The sequence below is a fragment of the Chiroxiphia lanceolata genome, chromosome Z (genome assembly GCF_009829145.1).
Source record: "Chiroxiphia lanceolata isolate bChiLan1 chromosome Z, bChiLan1.pri, whole genome shotgun sequence".
NCBI classification, from domain to species: Eukaryota; Metazoa; Chordata; class Aves; order Passeriformes; family Pipridae; genus Chiroxiphia; species Chiroxiphia lanceolata.
Window position 1 is genome coordinate 28,762,198 of NC_045671.1, and position 22,091 is coordinate 28,784,288.

Genomic DNA, 22,091 nt, shown 5'->3' on the forward strand with positions numbered 1-22,091 from the left:
CTTCCCCTCAAAACTTCAGTACAACAGCACAGTTACAACACAGTATTGAACACAACCATATCAGGAAAAACCGAGAACAACACCTGATTTTCATCACACCTTTTTTTAAACATGGCTACATGTTCAATGAAGGATGTGCTTAGCACAGGAAGCCAATCCCATGTGAAGTGGCATCTGACTTCTGAAAATCCAAGAAAAAATGTTAAACTGTTAACAGAGGGAAGTTGTGTGTATGTGTGTGTGCAAAAAAACTCACAAGTCACAATGCCTCCTCTTCTGAAACACACATGGTTACACTTTAAAAACCATAAAAAACATTTATAACAACAGTTATAATGGTACTTAAGGTATAAGTTCAGAATCCCCAGACAAATCATAAGCAGAAACGTGAGGACCACTCTCTTCCCTGACCCTCCTGAAATCCAGGCTTACAGCATGAAAAAGTTCAGAAGAACTGGTGTATATTCTCGCTAACAACAGAAGTATATGTCATTCCAGGGGCAGCAAATCTTAAAATTATGGTGCTATCGTGGTTGCATGAAATATTTTTCGTAACTTCTAAATTGCAGCAATAATTTCACCATAATTCCATCAAGAAATAGCTTTACAGCACTGTGATTGCATAAGTACTCTATGACAGAATATTGCTATGTTTTATAAACTGGCTTATGCCAATTTTCCTTGATTGGCTTTCTCTGAACTGTACATAGAAACTCCAATGTGGACATAATTTGCATAAGACTAAAAGAAAAATTCATAAATACCACCGAGTATGATAAAATTTATGTTACAGTCGCACAGATAGATGCAAAATACAATCAAGTACTGCTTACATGTAGTTGCTCAAAATATTTTTTTAACAATGCATCAACATTTAAAGCAATGTCCTCAACATTTCTAAGTCTCAACTTGGACAAGAACAAATTTTCAGTGTTTCTGTGCTCCAGCCATTGAGTACCGGCCCTTGAACACTCCAAGAAGCACAGGGCAGTATTTCACCTGACTGCAAGAATCCTGAACAGCAAAATGGTCAGCTGCAACAGTGATCACACCAGAAGACAGGAAGCGAAGCGCAAGGCAAAGGCTGCTTGAGCCCAGCACTGCCAGGTGCCCCTGGCCCTACAGAGAAAGACCCCAAGCTCCCAGAACAGGCAGTGGCACCAGCACCCCTCTGATGACCGCACCTTTATGACTCCATCCTCAGGGTGCATGAAGCAGATCCCAAACTAGCATTTCTCATGAGCACTTCATTTCCAAACACTGAGCAAACAGGTTGTTAGTGAACGGGGAAGAACGTGAACCAAACACCTCTAGCTATGCAAACACAGCAACTGTTTACAGGCAATATGAGAAGACAAAATTTATCACTTCTTCCCTAAATCCTCTCTAGCGCTGACACCCAGCTATCCCAGCCACTACTGTGAAGGAAAAACGATGGTCAAGCTCACAAGTAAAACAAAAAATCTGAGGAATGCAGCTCAGCCAAGGGAGGGTTATTTTGTTCTGGCAGAGCCCTGACTGGAATGGAAGGGGGGGTGGGAGGACGTGGGGGAAGAAGAGGAGGCGGATGAGGGGAAGACAAAAAGGAAAGGAAAAGAAGCAGGAGAGGAATGCTAGCATGGTCTGAGTATTTTCTTTAAAATATTTTATAAAGAAAATAAATATTATTGAAAAGTTTAAAACATCGCAATCTCTGCCTTGTTTTTCTGTCACTTCCTTATCTTCAAACAACTACACGGTTCTTTAACATGAGAAAACAAGCATTCACTGAAGAATAAAGGACAGAAAGAGATAGCAGAAAAACTTACTTCCTTCAGTGCTCCCCAGCTCAAGTGACTAGTAAAGTCAAAACAGTAATTCTCAAAAAAAACCCAGCCCTTTGCTGTGCCTCGACTTTTCCACTTCAGTTCTTAACTTCACAATGACAGTTTTGCAGTGCAAACAAATCCTGCTTGTTAAAGAAAGGAAGAAAAACCAAACAACTTTAACAATAAGCAGCAAAGCATCAGATTTGCTGACTTTAGCATCATGATTCCCCAACATTCAGAAAAAGCAACATACACTCAGTCCACACACTGCACAAACAGAAGGCAGGGCTTTCACTATCATCCCTATGCCTTCCAGACACAGTGCCTCAAGCCAGGAATACATCCTACCCTCAAATTTCTTGAGGCCACTACAGGGCCACAATGAAGTCTCACTGGGTTACCTGCTTCTGCTGGGATACTTGCAGGGAATTCGTATGACTTAGAAAGTAAATTGCTATTCTGGCTTCTCTGCTCCCACCCCCTCTTTCAATCTCTACTATCCTAAAAGATGGCCTTCTCCCGATAATTTTGCAATACTCTCATAGCTCTTTAAAAACTGATTAAAAATACAGGATCAGCTTAAATAGACTGTCACACTTCACTTTAGTAAACAAATCCCCATTCAACTGTCATTGCAGCTCATCATTAAACATAAAAAAAAATTAGCCATTCTAATCTCAGCTGGGTAGAGACTGCAACATCGCGTCATTGCACAGCTCAGCACCATGTCATACTGTCTGAAACACAGCTCTGACCACAACTGCTTGGGAAACAATTTGTCTCCTTCCTCAGTCTGGCATGGCTTGGCCAAAAAGCCTGGTCACTATTCACATGCCTTGCAGTTTTCTTTAACTTGTAGTTTAAGAGTTTCAAGAGCACAGCCCTGTCAGTCACAAAAAGAGTGTCCTCAAAAATGAGCCTTTGAAAATACCAAGAAGTACAATTTTTTTTAACATTGATGCCTATTTCATGCTTTTATCCTTTGTCCTGTTTCAGTATGCTTTGTAAGTATTTAAATAACAAGAAAAAACAGACAATCTCATGTTATATTACAGGGAAGAAATGATTCTACAGAGAAAATACAGGATGAAGAGCTGATACAAATCTAAGAATTCTGGAAATATACATTTACATGTGTAAGTGTTCATATAACCACGTATCAAAAAGGGAAGTCACATCCAAGTAGCTTCCTTGTTACAGGATACATATCCTTGTACCAGGATATGTACCATGCAACATGCGCAGGCCACTAAAGTTACTGCACAAATAAACCTGCAGAGTCAGGACAGATGGTAAAATTATTACTTGCTTTTTACAAAATATATGTTTTAAATTACCCATAAGTAGTATCAGCTGCTTCATTTTTCTAATTTAGGCAACTGTATTTAAAAAGATAACCATCCTTTAATTTCACAATGAATGTCCAGAAGTGAAAATTTAATTTGTCTTTTCACCAAACTCCCATTAACGTTTCAGGCACACTTTCATTTCTCACTCTGTGTTCCCAGGCTCTGCACCACATAATTCACACAATTTCTGAGTGTCACTGTTAAATTCTCATTTTCAAACAGGAGAGCAAACAAACCTTCAGGACAGGGTTTTTTCCTAGATTTTTTTTTAATCACTCCAATATCATCAATTGTCTAAATATGATATAGGCAAAATCTGAAAAATATGGTGATGAATGCAGCACTGTGGACAGTATTCTAATTTATTTCTTGCCTGTGCAAAACAGCATTAGGATGATCAACAAGAAACAATAAAGGGCCACACTGCACTCTTCTGCCACACAGCTGAAGTAGTGTGAAGATTGTGAGGAATCCTCACCACCACAGTCCGGTCAGAGACCAGACATGGCTCCACACTGATGATAAGGTTCATGTACAGGGCCTGCATTCTCCCACTTCAGCATTTCTGCATACCACACAGTGCTGCTCATCTTGTGGGAGTCAAGAGGAACAACTATTTGCAGATACACAGTTTAGTCCTAATTCAATTACTGGACCAATTTTTATATTTTACAAGTTCTTATTCTGCTGACAAGAAAATTACAGTAACAATAAATCAAGTCAATATAGCCATTATGGCCAACCTTTTTCTCACTCTCATCAGCCTGGATGCAGAAAAGTAACACTTTTACTTAGTACCCTGAGCAAGCAAAAAGGAGGCTTCTCTTTGATCTTTTACTCCTATATCAAGAAAAAAATAACATCCCCATGTCCTTCTGAAATCAACATTCCACGGCCTCCCTTTTACACTCTCATTTTAGCAGGGTAAGACACAAGAGGGCAATAAGAGGCTCCTAGGATAAAAGTCCTAAGACCTCACAGAAAGAATTCTCCTTTTGAATGGCAGAGACAAAATGCATTGTGTCAACCCTGCACCCAAAATCACCATTTCCCTACCCTGCACATTGTAAGTAACGAGCATATACATAAAAATCACATATACAAACTATGGGTCTCAACAAAGCCCAGAAAAGTCAATGGGGTATGTCCCCATCAGTTCCCTGAACCTTTGCATCAGATTTTTAGTTTAAGCTATTTTATTTCACAGTGGAGACATTTTTGCACCACCTTAGCAATTTTTCCCTTGCACCTGGCAAGGCTGCTTTTCCTACCTGATCTCTCAGTTGTTGAACAGAAGTCTGAAGGTTCAGAATTTGATTAAAGAGAGGACTCTGCAGCACTGATTTTAATAAGTTGAGTTTCTCCTCGTTTGCAATGTCACCTCGATTCCGAAGTTTTGCCTGTAAGCGATCCATGGCCTGGAGGGCCCGATGGGTATCTGTAGCGATAGTTATTTCTAGTCAGTAGCAGTCTAGAAACAGCCACATTTAAGCAGGTAACAGGTTTAAATATAACTCTTTTTACTGTTCAAACTACAGAGGAGTTGAATGGCTCAGTTCTCAAAAAAAATCCCAGTCCAAACATGTCTAATGAAGCAGGAAGTCAGAGGCAGAGCACAAAACAGAAGCCAATAAAAATCACATTTTTGTCCACCAAGAACTGGCTTAAAAAAGTGAAAGAGCCTTCATTAAAATTCGGTTACAGGAACTGTGGCTACAAACCATTGTAAATAAATAGTGACATAAAGAGTCATAATAGAAAACATTTGTCTTTTTCATGTCTTTCAGGCAAAGATTAAAACAACGAAATGAAGACAACAGGTTAAAAATTAAATACACTAAACAAATGATGGCACATCTTCTGTTTCCAAACACAAAAACCCAAACACAACACAAATTTTTAATCAGAAGAGATAATTTTCTCAAAATCTCTCTCAGCAGTTTATACCAATGACCCAAATCTATCACGCGCACTTGATTTGGCCACAAAAATACTGTGATACAAATGAAAAAAATTACCAATTGTTTCCAACATGTTTTTTTCTTCTCAGCTTCTATTTCAACGTTGGTAAGAGATAGAAAATATATCCCTGAAAAATAACAGAAAGGGAAAAAAAGTCACATTTATAGAAGTGTTAAGCTCTGATGGAGAAGAAAAAAGCTTGACTTCCGAAAACAAGAAACAGTAAAATAACAATCCACAAAAAACATGTCTCCATGGATAATTAAAATAACCTCAAAGGTGACTATATTCTGAGTTACTTTGGAGCTTAAAACCTGCCTGAAAATTGCTTTAGGAATGTACTTTGTCATATTTTCCTTTCCATATCAATGCTGCTGTCTGCATACTGCTGCACAACATCTCCTGCAATGCTTTAAACAGAAGCTATGAATCATCGCTGTCACTGATATTTTACAGTTTCATTGCTTTCCTTTTCAGTGATTCACAAAAGACATTCCCTGCGGGATCAGTTTTCAAGCTTTATGTTGACAATTTCAGGTGCACCAGCCACAGCACATTTTTAAGCAATCTTTTTTAAAGAAAAGTCACATAAATCACAAAGTCTTCATGCTAAAGACCTGCAAGAGTCTCACATTATAGCCTCCACCATTAATACGTTTTGGAATTGAGACTCTGATCTGGATGATGGCTGAGTTTTCACCACTGTGCGTTTTCAGGCAGGAAATTCCATGCTGGGAGGAAGAAATTTGGAAATTGCTTTGTTGATTCTTTTTGTTGCTTTTGGGCGTTGTTTGGGGCTTTTTTTTCCACAGTATGCCTCCAATTGCTCTGAAATTTGTAGCGATAGAACATGTTTGATGAGATGGATAGCTAAGGAGAAGTGAGGAGGTCAAGTATCATTGCAGGTGTATGAACTCATAATCTTATCCTTCAAAATCGTGCTTTTGTTTTCTTTATAACAGGAAAATCATTATAGCATCCCAACTTGAATCTGGAGAGCTTAAAAATATGCAGAACCGCAATCTCTAAGCACTCAGAAAAAGAGATTTTTTTCTTGAAACTTTGGACAAAAAGAGAAATGGGAATGATGTTGGCAGATCTCTGGGTAAGCTAGCCTACCAGGACCATTAGTTATGGAACCTGATTGTCAAGCCTATACTATTTAGAGTTTATGCAGAAAAAACAAACCAAACGGGTTTAAAATGGTCTCAAGTTCCATCAACATGACTTCTCTAGTTTTGATATACCAGAAGCTTTGTATCAATTTTATTCATGGAATCACAGAATCATAGACTGGTTAGGGTTGGAAAGAACCTTAGAGATCATCTTGTTCCAAGCCCTCTGCCATTGGTAGGGAACCTTGCACTAGACCTGGCTAGTCAGAGCTCCATCCAGCCTGGTCTTGAACACTTCCAGCAATGGGAGTATTCACAACTTCTCTGAAGGTTGCTTTTGAATTTGCCAACACATTGGTATAGAATCACTCATCATCCTTTTCAGGAAAACATACCACTTAGGGACAAACATTCAAATCCCTTAAACCTGATTTTGTCAAAGTAATCTTATTCCATGATCCAAGAGAATCCAATAGAATATCAGTAACAAATAAAAATAAGCCTTTATGAATTTGTTTTCTCACTTGGCAAGGGAAATCCCAGCACATGACTGCCAGATCTCAAAACCTGAAATTGTCTTGTTTTTTCACCCTGTCACTCTACAAAACAAGACAAAATTAAGTCTATTTTACATGGAAAGGGTTGGATGAGATTATTTAAATATTATGAAGGAAGCTGGCTTCCTCGAACCTTAATCACTCAAAGCTCGTTTTTAGATTAACAAACTACTGTCACTTGTGTTCAGAGTCCCTATTTACAAGTTTACATTTATGTCACGTTCAAAGTGTCTTTCTCAGTGGCAATACCAATCAAAGCAGTTCTTTCCTGTTTCACTGTTCCAGTTCTTTCTCTATAGCTATTCTTAGGGGTCTGTAGCGGATCCAACCAGAAAAGTGTGCAAAAAAATAGATATGGAGTATTTTTCAGTCATTTTAGTGCCATGATCCTGTTTATCACAGCACTATACACAAAAACACATAGCATTATATGTTCAACAGACGAAACTACTCAGGAAAAACACAGGGTTACTGTTCTGCTTCAGCTCCACAAGAACCTCGAGAAGAGATACAGCTGTAAAATGTCCCTGTCTTTTGGAATAGCTGGATATTGCTTTATACCATAACTGTATCTGTCAAAGATCTCATTCTTGCCGTGCTGTGAAAGGCATATTTTACAAGTGACAGCAGAGAAGGTCACCACTGTGTTCAGGCAACCCTGAAGGTATGAACTCTGATAACTTATAGTGAAAGATTTCTAAAAGCAGACTCAAGTCCTAAACATACTCTACAGATTGAGATGATGGTATCTAATTTGCAATGAAAAGAAGTCCTTAGCTCTGCTAATACACTCATTACATACTTTCTCTTTACCTCATGCTTTAGAGAGAGAAATTAATACTGCTCCAGTGCTATGCTAGTATCAGCAAATCCATTTTTAACTCTCAGTTTATTTGTGTTTACATTAGCAGGAAATCCCTCCCCAGCTGGCCAGCTTAATGCTTTTGTTGACTGCAGCAATAAGCATGAGCACGACAAAAACTGTTGTCAGGATGTTTTCCCTCAGGACACCTCTGAGGCAGATGCAATGTGTTGAGGCACACCAGCATTTCTACGCATCGCAGGCCCAGATGACCCCTGTTCTCTCTGCCTGCACTCTGAAACGGCAAAAAACCCACACGACTGTGCTCCTGCTGTGCCACATCCATGGTAACAAGTGGGATCTGTCAGCAGCAGCTTAGTGGCACATTAACATATTGAAAGTACAGGAGAAGCAACCATACATCTGTCCAAAATGCACCACTGAAACACATCCATAAGCAACACCACCCACTGCAGGCTGCCCCGGCCTTTAAACCAACTTTTGCTTCTAGGTATTCTAGAAATAATGTGCTAGGGAGAAGTAGGAAGGCATGCACGATGACTTGCTGACAGGTGTAAGTCTATCATTTGCTATTGTGAATATTTTTATAATGCCATCACAGACTTCTACATGTACAATGGGAAGATTCGTTCTGATTTTCTCATTTTGCAAACTCCTGGTAATTTGTATCACAGGATCCTGAAGCCAAAACTAGCCCTTCTATACATCATACCATACTGTTCATGCCTCAAAGAGCTTACTAGCTTAGCTCAAAGTAGATTTAACTATTTTTGTATTTCAGTGCTAAAGTTCATTAATCTCTTCACAGTAATAAGGACACAGACTGTCTGAGTTAGACTTTTTAAACTGGTAACTCAAAGAAATGCTGCTAAGGAAATAGCAAGTTAAATTTACTTTCAAGTTTTAAAGGCACGGATACTTGAAAGCTATGACAAAAAAAAAAAAAAAAAACCCTCTCCACCTTTTATTTTTCCTTCTGTTTTATAACATTAAAGTAGAAAACACAAGGAATTTTAGACAGGCACGTGGTGACAAACATGGTCTTCTCTCAGTATAAATGAAAATTAAAAATGATCCCTTTCAAACTTGCACTTTGGAAATTTGACTCTTCACATGCTAAGAAACAAAAATGTGTTATATACACATTTCTCTACTCTCTGTGGTACCCTTCTTTGATAAGGTTGGTTGCCAGAAAACAGCTGGCATGTTGCAGCTCTGGTTTCCTTCTGTCCACTTCTGTAATGCTAAAACCCACAGGTGGCAGAATTTTAAAAAAACTAACCTGAGATTTATTTGATCGCCTCCTTTCCACTGCAGCCACACAAGACACTTAGCTAAACAGACAAAAGATTCAAGAGAAAAGAGAAAGACCTTTTTCCAGTGATTATTCTTTCACACCTGATCATTTAGTTTCTACAAAGAAACCTACTCTGTTTCATTGATAGATACTCCATCTACTATTTCACAAAGTCATTTCAGATAATACCCTGGAAACTAATGCTCATAGCAGTGGATTACCAAACATGCAATGCCAAAGATAGAAAACACAGTAATAGGCTTTGCCCTGTAGCTCCTGCATTACTTGAAGTGCTCTGAGCATACAGAGGAAATGCCTATCTTAAGAGTGATCTCTGGGCCCAAACTTTGGCATGAGATTAAAATTAAATCTGTTTCAATTAAGCAGCATGGTAACCACAACATGTATTTAACAGCTGTTAAAAAAGAGTATTTCGAAACTTCTAATCTAAATTTCAACACTTGGGCCTGGTTTTGTGTGTGCTAGAGATATCATTTAACATTTGATTTTTATCCCATGTCATTTCCCTCCCATATTTTCTGGCTATCACTCAAACAGGCATATTGTGTTAGCACTGCATGGTGCAGGAAAGGAAACCAAAATATGCAGGAAGTGGAAGATATTAATTACTGCTAAACCTTCTGCTTTGCCTACAGATTCCAAGAGCTCTTCCATTTTGCCCAGTTACATCCTGCATGCTGGCTACTAAGCCCAGGAAGAAAACTAAGGTGGATCTCAGATTCTCTGGGAGTAGTCTTGTCAAAAAAAATGTAGTAGAAACTATTCATGGTAAATTGAAAAATGTCATGCTTTTCTATGTATTTTTCTACTGTCACAAAGGCAATTTTACTCTTGCATACAGTGCTTTCTTAAGCACACTGAGAAAGTGTATGGAAATAAATGCAAGAGAACAGTGACCAACAGGGAAAAGATGATAAACAAAAACAATAAGTGGAAAGGAAGAAAGAAGGGGAAAAAAGGCTAGCCTACCATTTTACTGACAGGACATGCGCTTGCCAAATTGACATCAACCACTCAGTTTCATCAGCCAAGAGACCCTAGACTGCTAGCTTCTGAATGACAAAAGAGAGAACTGATTCAAATTAAGGATTTCATACAAGCAAAATTAATGTGCACTGTTCCACAAGGAACAAAGCAGATTTCCACTGGCTATCTGGAATGTAACAGGTAAGCAAGAGAAGCCTGACATTTACACTTAAAAGCTATGCTAATGAAAATTGTTCTGAAACATTCAAAGTAGAAATAAAAAGGCAGTATTCATACAGCCTATATTAAGACTCTAAGAAGTCTGAAAAGATGTTACTAGCCTCTAGAGTTTAGCAAAATGCTGAATGCATCAAAAATATGTAGAGATGTAATGGCTCTGAATGTTAGAGAAAAGTTCTGTTATAGAGTTGAACAGCTTTATGTATTTTGAAGCAACTATGAAAACAGAATTTTGAACATTCAACTATTTTTAACCTTCTGTATACAATACATTAATGTATTAAAGAAACTTAAAATCCTTTTTGATGAACTGGCAGTCTGTTCACTGTGTATAATTAATAATGTTCTGTAACATTGGAAGGAGACCTATATCAGCATAATATAAAATATCCATGTTAACTGACATGCAAGTGATAATTGCAACTGGAAAATGGGCTTAAACTATCCATAATGCTTTCACCTACTGATAAACCTGTCTGATATAGCATATTTAAAAGTGATTTGCATAGAGTATTGCAAAAACGACAACATAGTAGGTGGAGTGTTTCTAGTGGGGTTTTGGTGGCTTTTTTGGTTAATGAAAGAAACATACCGTCTGTTTACAAAAAAGGATTTTTTCAGTAAATATTTAAATTAAGAACAGTTGGAATCAATTCTTCTAACTTCTGAAGTACATAAGCTTCAGAAACTGAAAAGCAAGTTTTTGGTATATGTTGAATATATGGGACACAACAGATACTGAATTAACAAAACATAGGCATGATTAATATTGCCTCTTTATGTTTTCAGCATAGGCAATTGATTACCGTATTCATTAAATTCAGTTAAACCTGATGAAGCATAGTTCCTACAGCAGTTGCACCTCTTAATGTATACTGCATTCTTCACAGAGGTGACAACAGCATACATAAATGAAGAAATACAAAGCTTCACTGAACAGTTGCCAGTAAGCTTCAACAAAGAGTCATTATTTTCCTTACAAACTGAAAAGGGAAATTTCTCATTGTATACTGCGACAATAACAAGCAAGTTATACAGAAAATCAGGACACTGTATAACAAGACCACTGTGCAAGAGGTCTCAGATGCAAGGACAAGGTTTGAAAAGTCTACGAAAGAAATACTTCAAAAGTAGCACATTTTTGTACTGACTTGTTGGGAATGCCAACAAAACTGTCCTTAGCAATGATGATACAGTATAAGTACCAGCATAGTACTGCATTGGTTTAAATTGCTTCATCAGGATGCTCAAATATAAAGCCAATTAGAAAATTTATTGGATGCTCTTCACAGAATATAAACTTTCTTACAGGAAACATGGAGAAGATGATTTTCAAGGTCTTTAAAATGGTTCTCAGTACAGTGATCAAAGTGCTACTTATTAAAACAGAACCATCTACAACGATCTGGGTGACTGAGAAGCTGCACGGCATTTCTCGCTGAAGAATTCACAGACAAAGGGCCAGGAGGAATATAAAGATCATCAATTAGTATATAAGTAGTGCAGTTCTCTCTTGCCTGACGCTGATACTGATCTAACTTTCCTAGTGTAAAGAGGAGAGAGTGTATCCACTTACTGATGAAAAAGCTTCTTCAAAGCATTAAGGAAACAATTAGAAACACAAGAGCTAATCAGCAAATGTTACATGCATGTTACTGTTAACTAGATACATAGAGAAATGCATAACAATTTTGGAAAAAAAAAAGTTGATGTTCTCTCTCTTAAAAAATGTTGCTTATTAAGGTCGATATGTCCTTAGATATTTTCAATCTGCATTCTTTTCCTCTAATGTTACAACTACTTTCAATTTCCAAAGAAGCCTCAAATAACATTCCTAAAAAATAGTTTACCACTTTCCCCTTTTCCAGTTTAGATTCCTCCCTCCCAACGAGTTGCTGTTATCTTGGAAAACAACGGAGTAGTGATATGGGAATCACAGGGTATCACACAATAGAACTTCCGCAACTGCAGAATTCAAACCCTTCCGTCTGATTACGGTAAATCACTGCTCTGCTCCAGAGACAGACTTCTGATACCATTTCTGGCACCAAAGCCGGTAAGGACGTTTTCTATTCAACAGTTTACAATAAAAAACCCCACCTTCTGCACGTGTTAAGAAGTAAAAATATAACGGGACGCGGCAGTGTTATAAAAGCAAAAGACAGGGAAAAGGAAACAAAAATAAACCCACAGCATTCTTCAGCCAAGTGGCAAATCAAGCCTGTTAAATGCGGTACACGGAGTTCAAAAGGTCGGCTTTGTGAGAGTTTTTCTTTTGCTCCCTTTCTTCCTACTACTATTTCCAGTAACATATGGAGGTGCTGGCAGCAAGGGGGAACACCGTACGAGGAACGAACCATCCCGAAAAGCAGACCCTTTCCTTTAAGCATCCAGACGTATCAAAGGGCACGACTGCGGGCGGCTCCTCGCCGCTCCGCTTCCACTCTGCCAAACCCGTCACGTTTAAAGGCGTACCCGGGGAGCTGCTGGAGCGCCGCAGCGGGGTCCGGACCTGCGGAAGCGCCGACACCACCACGGCAACAGGTACCGACCCCCGAGCACCCGGGGCCACCGCCCCGCTCCGAGCCCAAGGACACAGCCGGTCTCGCCCGGGCCTCCGGTCCGGCTCTGGCTCCGAGCGAGGCTGAACGCCGCCGACCGCAGGCGCTGGCCGAGGGCCGCCCGCGGGTCAGCGGCAGTGGCGGCAGATGAGGAGACCCTCCCAGGCAGGAAACACCGGCGGGGCTTGAAAACGGGGGGTGAGGGGGGGCGCGGGCAGCAGGGCTCCCTGCAGATGCCGGGGGAGACTCAGCTTTTGTTTATGTGAGGACGTGTCCCCGTCAGGCCGCTGGAGCCCGCGGACCGCCCGCCGCCGCAGGCCGGAGCCCCGGCCCAGCGCGGCCCCCAGCGCCGCTCCCGCTGCCCGCCGACGGCCCGGGGCGGGAGGGACGGGACACAGCAACAGGCTCAGCGACCCCCGCGGCTCCACGGCCTCTCTCCTCCTCCAGCCATCCCCCTCCCCGGCAACACCCAGGGGACCAACAAAACAATAATAAATAAAACTTCGCGAGACAAATGCATTTTAAAATGCCGCTCAAACTCCAGCGACATGGCGGGCCCTCCCCGGCTCGCATCCCCTCAGGACTACGCGGGCGGGCTCAGCCCCCTCCCCGCCGCCCGGCCCGGCGCCCCGCTTACCCCCGCGGCTCGGCGGCCCCGCCGCCCGGCCCTGGTCTCCGCCCTTCCCGCCCCCGAGTAGCGGCGCCGAGCGATCCGCGCCGCGGGGGCAGCGCGCTCGGGCACGCCCCGCCGGCCTGAAACCTAATCCTGCGCCGCCGCCCCCCCGCCCGCGGGTCTCCCCGGGGAACGGCTGGGACGCCGACCCGCCTGCAGCGCCAAGCGGGACAGCGGCAGCACCGCCGCGACGGAGGGCGGGGGTATCCAGGGGATGGCGGGGGTATCCAGGGGATGGCGGGGGTATCCAGGGGATGGCGGGGGTATCCAGGGGATGGCGGTGCACGCTCGAGGGCTGCCTGGCCCGCTCCCTCCCGGCCTGTCGCTTCGCGGTTCTTCCCGCAAAGTTTCCCTCCCCACGGCTGCAGGAGAGTACGCCGTGCCGGGGGTGACACCGGGGAGCCGGGCTGCCCGGGTTTACCTCACCGGTTCGCCCGTGAAGTGAAGGTGGCGGCGGGCTCGCCGCTGCCTCTCCGCGCTGGGGCCGTGTCGCCTGCGGCCGGGCGTCCGCCCAGCCACCGGCTGTGCCCCTTCCGCTTCAGCAAGATGAGCCGGGGCTGGAAAATGAGAAATATTTGCAAATGTTAAATAGAAAAAAAAAAATAAAAAAAGAAGCGAAGACCAAGAAACAACACATGATGAAGCTGATGAAGTCAGACAAAATGATTAATGAGGTCACAGAGTTACTGAAGGGATGATTTTTTCCTCGATCCAGCAGCTGGTTAATGTCTTAACTAAAAGTAAAGAAGATGCTGTGTGCCTTTCATATATATATATGTTCTAAGAATAAAGCACATAATGCAGGAGTGTTTGCAGGGACCACACGAACGTAAGTTCAGCTAAAAATGGAATTATTTTGCTGTTTGTTAACTTTGCTTCTCCCAGGAAATGTTATCAGTCATAGTCTCCCTTTTTCTTTTACAGAAGATAATTCTTTGTTATAGATGCACTCTGGCGGCTCCATCGAGGTAACCCCCCTCAGAGAGAGATGGACCCGCACTGTTCTGCCAGGCATGTTGACCCTGGCTCTTTAGAAGCTCCGTGTACTCTTTATCTGCTTGCCTTCTAATCTGATTTGGTTCTTTTTCCAAATGGATTTTAACTCTAAGTGTCACCATATCAAGTGATTGTGGTTTGGGATGATTTTTTTTTTGGGGGGGGGGGTCACACAATCATTTTAAAGAAACTTAATGTTTTGAAGATAGAATGGAGTACTACCCTATCTATTTTCAAGAGGATCAGTAAATACAACCACAGTACAAACACTGACATTAGCAGAACACTTATAGTGTAAACTTTAAGAAAGACAGGTCTTTGCACATTGCATGAAATTATTCAAGATTAAATTCTGGTTGAACAACCAAACAATATTCGTCTTGCTTATTACCTTTTTTCTGCTGAATACTAAAATATGCATGTAATTACACCTTTTTAACAGTAATGCTTCCACTTTTTAACTACGAAAAATAATTTTCAAAATTTTATTCATGAGTTCCATGGTCTGACATGTGCTTTTTAAAATCAAACACAGAATAGCTAGGACATTGAATGCTCCCTAAACTGTCCCACCAACTTTGTGTGTTGCATGAGCCTTTATTTAATCCAGAATGAAATCTTAAAAGGAAGTTACAATTTGTTTGCATGTATCATTCTTCAATAAATAAACCACAGTCAATTAGGTAAGTACGAAATGAGACAGCTATTGTTATTTTTCTGTTGCTCAGGCTTTAACCATAGCATCCCACTGAAATAAAATACAGTGACACTATTAAGTTTATCTGGAGCAAAAAAAGGGCCAAAATTAGGCGCAATGCTACTTTACTCCTGATGTATAACAATATCATTTGTTTAATAGGTCTTCCCAGGAAAATTTGTCTTTGTGTGGGATATACCTTTCAGATAGTTTTTTAACATATAGACCGCTATTCTCAAGTAGAAATAAATTTTCAGTTATATTCAGATTTTGTCAAGTCCTTGGAGTATATAGAAAGTAAATGATAGCTACTGAACATCATTCTACCTTAGTCCTTACCTGTATTTGCATGGGCATACTTATGGCAACACAGCCGTACGCACAAACTTAGCTCTCTCAGTTGACATACAACACATCTGTAATGGGAATTTGCATCACAGGAACGTAATGAGCTCTTGTGTGCAGTAGCTGGTGACTCTGATGAAGAGCCATGGAGGCATAGTTCTAGTAAATAGTGAAGAAAACTGTTAGGAGTTGGACCACTCTAGTGGTCTTGTGCATATACCTCCTAGTAGGTTTAGGAAGCTAATTAGAAAGACATCAGCAATTAGTATTTACTCTTTTCTTCTTTTTGTTTATAACAAAGTAGGACAAAAAATCATTTCATGGATTCTGCAATGAGGAAACCATGTGACCTCTCCAGCCAGTTCCCAGAAAAAGTGGGTAGCAAAGAATTAATTATTAAAAATAATTAATAATTTCCTTAGTGTGAATTACATTGTGCGCAGTGACCACACGATGTTTTATGTGATAGCTTCATTAGTGTAAGTGGTGTGGCCACTGATGTTATCTTGAGAGATGCTGTCTTTAAAATATGAGAAAAGATAATCTGTTGTGTATTTCAAGTCTAAATATGTTAGCAAACTACAAACAATTTACATTTATCTACATGATTTTAAATAAAAATTGCAAGCAGTTTTTTAAAGCATAAATTTTCTTCAAAAGACCATTATGATCACAAAATCCCTAAGTAAAAAAAAAACAAAACTGTCTGAAAACTCCTAAGAAGATGAAGAGGATCTAAAAAACCCCACATTTTATGTTCTCCAGTATTAATATATAGAAATATTTCATTTCTCAGGCCAATTTATAATACGGTCAAAGTATCAATATTGAATGAGATGTCTGCCTTGCTGATTTGCTTAAATAAATAAAATATTAATATTAATGAGCTACTGCTTAGATTGATTAGAAAACATAAAGGAGAAGTGAACTCAGAAAAAAAGTCTTTACAAAAATATCGGGGGCACAAAAAGCAAGTATATGGATCCATTAAATCATTCATCAGGCTGCTGTTGAGGATGCAGTCTTTTAAAATAGTAATGGGAACAGGATCCATCAAATGAAATGAGAGTCTGACATTGCTCTATCTGAGTCACAAATACTGACTTCACTGTGAGAAGGATACTGTCTATGAAACACATTTGACAAAGTTTATGGCACAGATCTATTTAATCCCTACCAAAAAACATGCATTCATAACAATAATTGTTTAGTTTCATTACTGTGGGTATTATATTTCAGTATGGGGATTGGTATTGTATGCCTCACTGGAGACTGGGTAGAATATATATTTTGGGAACCTAAAGGAATTCTGTGAGGGAGGACTCAGGAATATTTATATATTTTATATTAATGCTTCAAAAATTCCGTCTATCAGCTTAGAAAAAAACATAAAAAGAGACGAAGAAACCTTTTCATAAGTACTAACTTTAAAAATTTAATAAATTTCTTCTTTTATAGCCTTACTTTTCATTATGACAGCATAATTTTCTGAATGTATATTCATGTATATATTTGCATACATCGACACAATATTATACTTTTCATTAGAGCATTTCCTCAAATTTTAAGTTAAAAAAACCCACTAATTACAATCTTCCCTTTTAGAGAATGGTAATAACTATTATAGATCAAATTTTATTCCCTGATGTGTAAACGAAGAGTAATCCATTGCCTTAAGTGGAATTAAACTGTAGAAAACCAATTTGAGATCAAGGGTAACTATGGTCCTAATTGCTGTAGCTGCTAATCTAAATATATTAAGTATGTGGTTATGCATTCTGTCTTTATCTAACTAAGGATGGATCACCATCATCTTCTTTTTTCATGGAACTCTTTAGAATAGCATGCTTTTTTACTGCATTTCCAGAAGTTACACTAGAAGAAGCATAGTTAAATATAACACACTTCTCTGCCATCACCTCAACATAAAAATTATACTTGAAAAGTCAGATGGCCTAACTGTGCAGTCACTTCTGTTACTGGAGGTAACACCATTCATGTTGTTATGCAGAGTTAAAATTAGGAACTGTCTCTTAACTTTTGCATTTGAAATTTATTCTTTTTTTATTATTATGCTGAAAAGTACAGAATATTAGTTTCACTTACTGAAACATTCATGTTGGCAAGAATGGTGCATAGATTTACACTTTAAAGGTTATTAGGGAAAGTATTCCCTGGGGATATACTTCATAACTGTTATTGCTATTGGAGGTTACACATGTGTGTAGAAGAGAAAGTATGCCCCGTAAGGTAAAACAGAGTAAAAAAAATCATAAAAGGTATGTTAATTATTTATAACTACAAAACAAAATACTTTAAATTATGGCAAATTAAAAGGACATTTATTTACACACAAACAGGATTGTTTAAAGCACAGGCCTTGCCCATAGCGTAGAAGTAAAGCCAGATAAGTGACAAAGTATATTAACCTTGTTGTAGATTTTTCAGACATATAATACCTATAAGGAGTGTCTGGTTTTGTCAGATTAAGGCTTGGTTGGTTTTTTTTCAAATGTTGAATTTTGCCAAAGGCTGCCACATGTTTGACAGATGCCACTCTCAGACAACCTAATTTAAAAACCTTTTTTCAGAAGTCCCTCAAGGGACACAGTCCAGAGCAACATGTGATCTGGAGTACTTGTAAATGTAAGAGTTGTACCAGTATTTAAAAACACAAAGCAATATCTCATTAGTAATTTTTGTGTTAGAAAAACTGGTAGGTCCTATATGACATTTCCTTTAGTTCTAAAAACTTCAGAATGGAAGGAACTGACCTGGCTAGTTCATGAGTTTAACTAACAGCTGATCATGTTAATTTTGAGTATTGAAAATGCTATCACCTCTCTCCAAAATGTTTGAGGTGTCAGAACAGTTATATAAATTTATCTGGAAAAAAATGGACTGTAATTAACCAGTTTTACAGGCAGGTAAACTACAGTACATTTGATGGGAGGGAGCAATGTTGATAGGAAGAAAAGGAAACGATTCTCTGGCAGAAGAGAATAAAAGCTGAAGATGAATTGGTGAAACTGAAGTAAAGCACAGCAACATGTATAGATAAATTTTTTATATGACTCTGCAGTTTATCCAAATACCTTGTATTTGTGTCTCTGTGCACTATTTAACTAATCAGTGTCTCTGACATCTTGCCCATTTCCAGTGTATGATGCAGATTACATTTAAGAGTGCACATTGTCTTCAAGTCTTTGCTTCTGACACAAACTGTGAAACTGGAGAGGTGTTTTACTTTCAGTGGTTTTCAGAGTTAAAATCTTAGGAAAAATTTTTGCAGTCTTGAGCCTTTTATTCCCAGGAACACTCCTGATACCACCTACTCTGGATAAATAGTTCCCTACAAATCGGACCATTAAAAATGGTATCAACCCTCCACACTATCCCAGTCATGCACCAGTATTGAAGCTGTAGTCTGTTTGAGAGGCAATGAAGTTTTACAGATGGCTTTACCAAGTCAGTGTGTACAGAGAGACTAAGCAAGCAGCTCTGCTCCATGACCATCCGCATATGCTTCTCTAAAGGGTCTGTTTCAACATGGCTCTGCATGTTCTTTCTCAGTTTTGACTTACATGTAGAGAAGAGGCTGAAATGTTGTGGTGGTTTGGGCTGGGCCTTCCTTGGTGACCAGTTTGTAGCCAAGGAAGGGTCTAGATTTACCCAGTATTCCCTACGATTTTTACGTAAGCCCAACTATAAGAAGAAAGGAGGGAAGGCGTTCACTCTCTTTCCTTCTGGCAGCTTGGAGGTGCAGGTTCCCTGCTGTTGAGTCTGCTGTTTTGGGGAGCGAGGCTTGGTAAGGCCTTGTCGACCTTGGGAGGCGAAGGTTGCCGGTGATCGTTCCAGAGCGACTCTCGGTTGTCCCAAGGAGAGTGGTGGGATATTTCTTTGCTAACTCTTTAGTTACTAGATCTCGGGCACTGATTGGGATATATATATATATATTTCATTTTGGTTTTGTTCCCTTTGCCTTCCCCCTTCCCTTTCCCTTATGAAATTGTATATATTTTAATTGTATATAATTGTAATATAAGTGTAAATATATTTATATGTATCACTTTAGCTCTCTCTCTCATTTCGGGTTTTCTTGGTTGTTTTTCTCCCTCTTCTCCCTGAGGTTTGGTGGGGGGGGGAAGGGAACTCTTGTGGTAAGGTTTGGAGACTTGGCAGGAAGCCAGCTTCAAACCATATCAAATGTACATCTGTGTCCTTCTTCTATCTTATTTATGATGTAGCTGAACTTTGGTTTAGGACTAAAGCTATTAGTATTACTACTATTATTAACTGCCATTAGTACTGTTAATATATAGATGAGTGGAAAATGTGATTATGACAGACTAGGAATTACCAACATGTTGGTATCAGTATGGAGGGTATGAGTCCAAAATCCAAACATGCCAAGTATATATCCCTCTGCCTGTGAACTTGTAAATTACATATTGCTCATTCACATCAGACCAGTCATTTATGGATAGCAGGTGACATTGGCAAAGGAAATAGCTCTACTCTCTTGAAGAGGCTACATAGGAAAAAGGCTTTATTACTATTATACCTGTCGTCCTCTTTAATGCTGTTTTATATAGCAAGATCAGCACCTGTAAAAACCAGAAAAGCTGGGGGAACCTTTCCCTTATTAAGAATATATCCTATTCAGCGAGCTGGATGGAAGGAGGAAACTTCTGATGCTTTCTGCTATAGACTGTTGGCCCTGATGTGAATGAGCATGTTGGTAATTGGCTGAATTTTTAGAGTCTTTGGCAGATTTGCTGATGTAAAAATGCTTAAAATTTCCTTTGATTCGTTGACTGTCTTGCCTTCCTCTATTCCTGCTCAGCTGCTGCAAGAGAGTTCACCATTCCTACACACCACTCAGAAAGTACTAAGAAAAAAATGAAAAAATACAGAGAGAAAAGAGATTTCAAATGACCAGAAAATGTAAAAAGGTTGGTGATTCTGGAATAAGCTGATTTTTACAAGTATCTGACAAATGGAAGTTCCATTTTAGTTTGCTCTTACATAGGAATTTGATACTAAGGGAAAATCACTTTAGCAAATGAAACAAATATAAATTTACTTCAACTGCACTCTCACTAACATTAAAAAAGTTCTCTTAGAGCAGGAAGCTAAATCAGTAAATTCCTTTTTTCTGTTAAAGTCCACTTTGGTTTAGGTCAGATGCTTCTCTTATAGATAAGGGTTCCTTCTCGTAATGATATCGTCATGAGGAGGTCTTAAAGACTTTGATTTGAAATGTGCAAATTTACCCTTAGCTGTTCAATAAGTGTCAGAAACTTGCATTATAAGTAAAAATAAGAATGAATATTCCATGGAAAAACACCTGGCTGTAGTAAGATGAATCCCTCATTTTCAGGAATGAAATGGTTGTCTATTGGTACTCATGACTTTGTTTGCAGAAATAGTTTGTTTTCTAGTTACATGGTGTTACCACTGTCATTGGCTAAGTCTCCTTTTTTTTGTTTTCTTCAACCTTTTAAGGATTCATACAGTGTGCAGAGCATAGGACAAGGTCTCAAGGCTGTCATAAACTTTCCCCAGTTTAATGGCTTGAGATGACACCTAGTCTACAACCAGTCAGAATCTCAAAATGTGTTATGCAAAGACAGGCTCAGATGAGCTGCAGGGTTTTTTTTCATTATATGGTTGCCTTTTAATTTTTATTGCCAAGGGGACAAACCAAGAGGAAATGGATTTAATAACTGCAAAGTGGTGCATTTTAAAGCTGCTATTAATAACATTTGAACTCTGAATCTAATTTGTGTGTAGGAGGAATGAATAATAATAATGTTGTTTTAGAAAATAAACTTAAATTAAAAAAAAAAAAATCACTCTTTCCCTCTCATACTCTTCTATCTCGTGTCCATATCATTTGGGAACTCAAGCTGTGAAAAACAGAACTATAAATGCCCAGGTAACTACAGAACCATATGAAGGTAAAGAAAACCAAAGTATTGAACCTATTCTATCTCATAATCTGATATTGCCTTAACATACACAGACTCTCTTGAACATCAAGAAAGTCCAAAATGCACATCTAGTTTGTAAATGCTACTCAAACAGCAGAAAGGAGATGCTGTGGACAGCAAAAGAGATGTTTCTACATCTCCCCATCCCCCTTGCGTGTTTTTCCATAGGAACCACTTGGCAAGAGAAACAAGAGGGAAGCCAGCAGCAGGAAAAAAGCCCTTTTAGTTTTTAGGACTGCCCTCTGCATAAATTAGCTGTGTGTAAACTTAGACCCAGTAATTTGCATACAATCCCCTGCCCTGCAACACAGAGTGCATCATCATGCTCATGAGGCTACAAGCAGCTTTTCTCCTTCCCTCCTCCCGGTCACTCCTACGTGTTCTCCTTTTCTGGAACCTAAGGCATGATGACTCACATGGACTTTACTGCAAGGGGCTTTCAGACATTTGCGCCTGCAAGGTTACCCTCACTGCAGACATCTTCTGCAGGTGCTTTTTCTGATAATGCCACTGTTCATTCCACTGTAGTGAAGTAAATGGTGGACCTGGATATTGAAACTATCCTAAGAAAAGTTAGAAATAAACAGCTTGGAGAGATCCAAAAGCCTTTCTCCAGATCTGTGTAAGTACCTAGAGGAGGCTACCAGTATTGTTACACCCGACACTCAGCCCCATCCAAATCTGC

General features: G+C 39.6%; 1 protein-coding gene and 1 long non-coding RNA gene across 26 annotated transcripts in view; one reads left to right on the forward strand and one right to left on the reverse strand.

The window, feature by feature from the left end:
* MPDZ (multiple PDZ domain crumbs cell polarity complex component) overlaps positions 1 to 13,391 on the reverse strand; it is a 110,174-nt gene extending 96,783 nt beyond the window's left edge. For 15 of the 25 annotated variants that reach the window (XM_032675119.1, XM_032675124.1, XM_032675102.1 and 12 more), the window contains exons 1-3: positions 13,337 to 13,391; positions 5,176 to 5,246; positions 4,429 to 4,595 (exon numbers count right to left, since the gene is read on the reverse strand). In XM_032675119.1, coding sequence (XP_032531010.1) covers positions 4,429 to 4,595; positions 5,176 to 5,191 — 183 coding nt within the window. In that variant the 5' untranslated portion in view covers positions 5,192 to 5,246; positions 13,337 to 13,391. The remainder of the gene's footprint in view (positions 1 to 4,428; positions 4,596 to 5,175; positions 5,247 to 13,336) is intronic. The other 10 variants (XM_032675125.1, XM_032675110.1, XM_032675123.1 and 7 more) reach the window with 1 other exon arrangement.
* Positions 13,392 to 13,836: 445 nt separating this feature from the next.
* On the forward strand, positions 13,837 to 21,244 carry LOC116780318. Its single transcript, XR_004354420.1, has 2 exons — positions 13,837 to 15,788; positions 20,257 to 21,244. It is a non-coding gene; the product is annotated as an uncharacterized LOC116780318 (long non-coding RNA).
* The last annotated feature ends 847 nt before the right edge of the window (positions 21,245 to 22,091 follow it).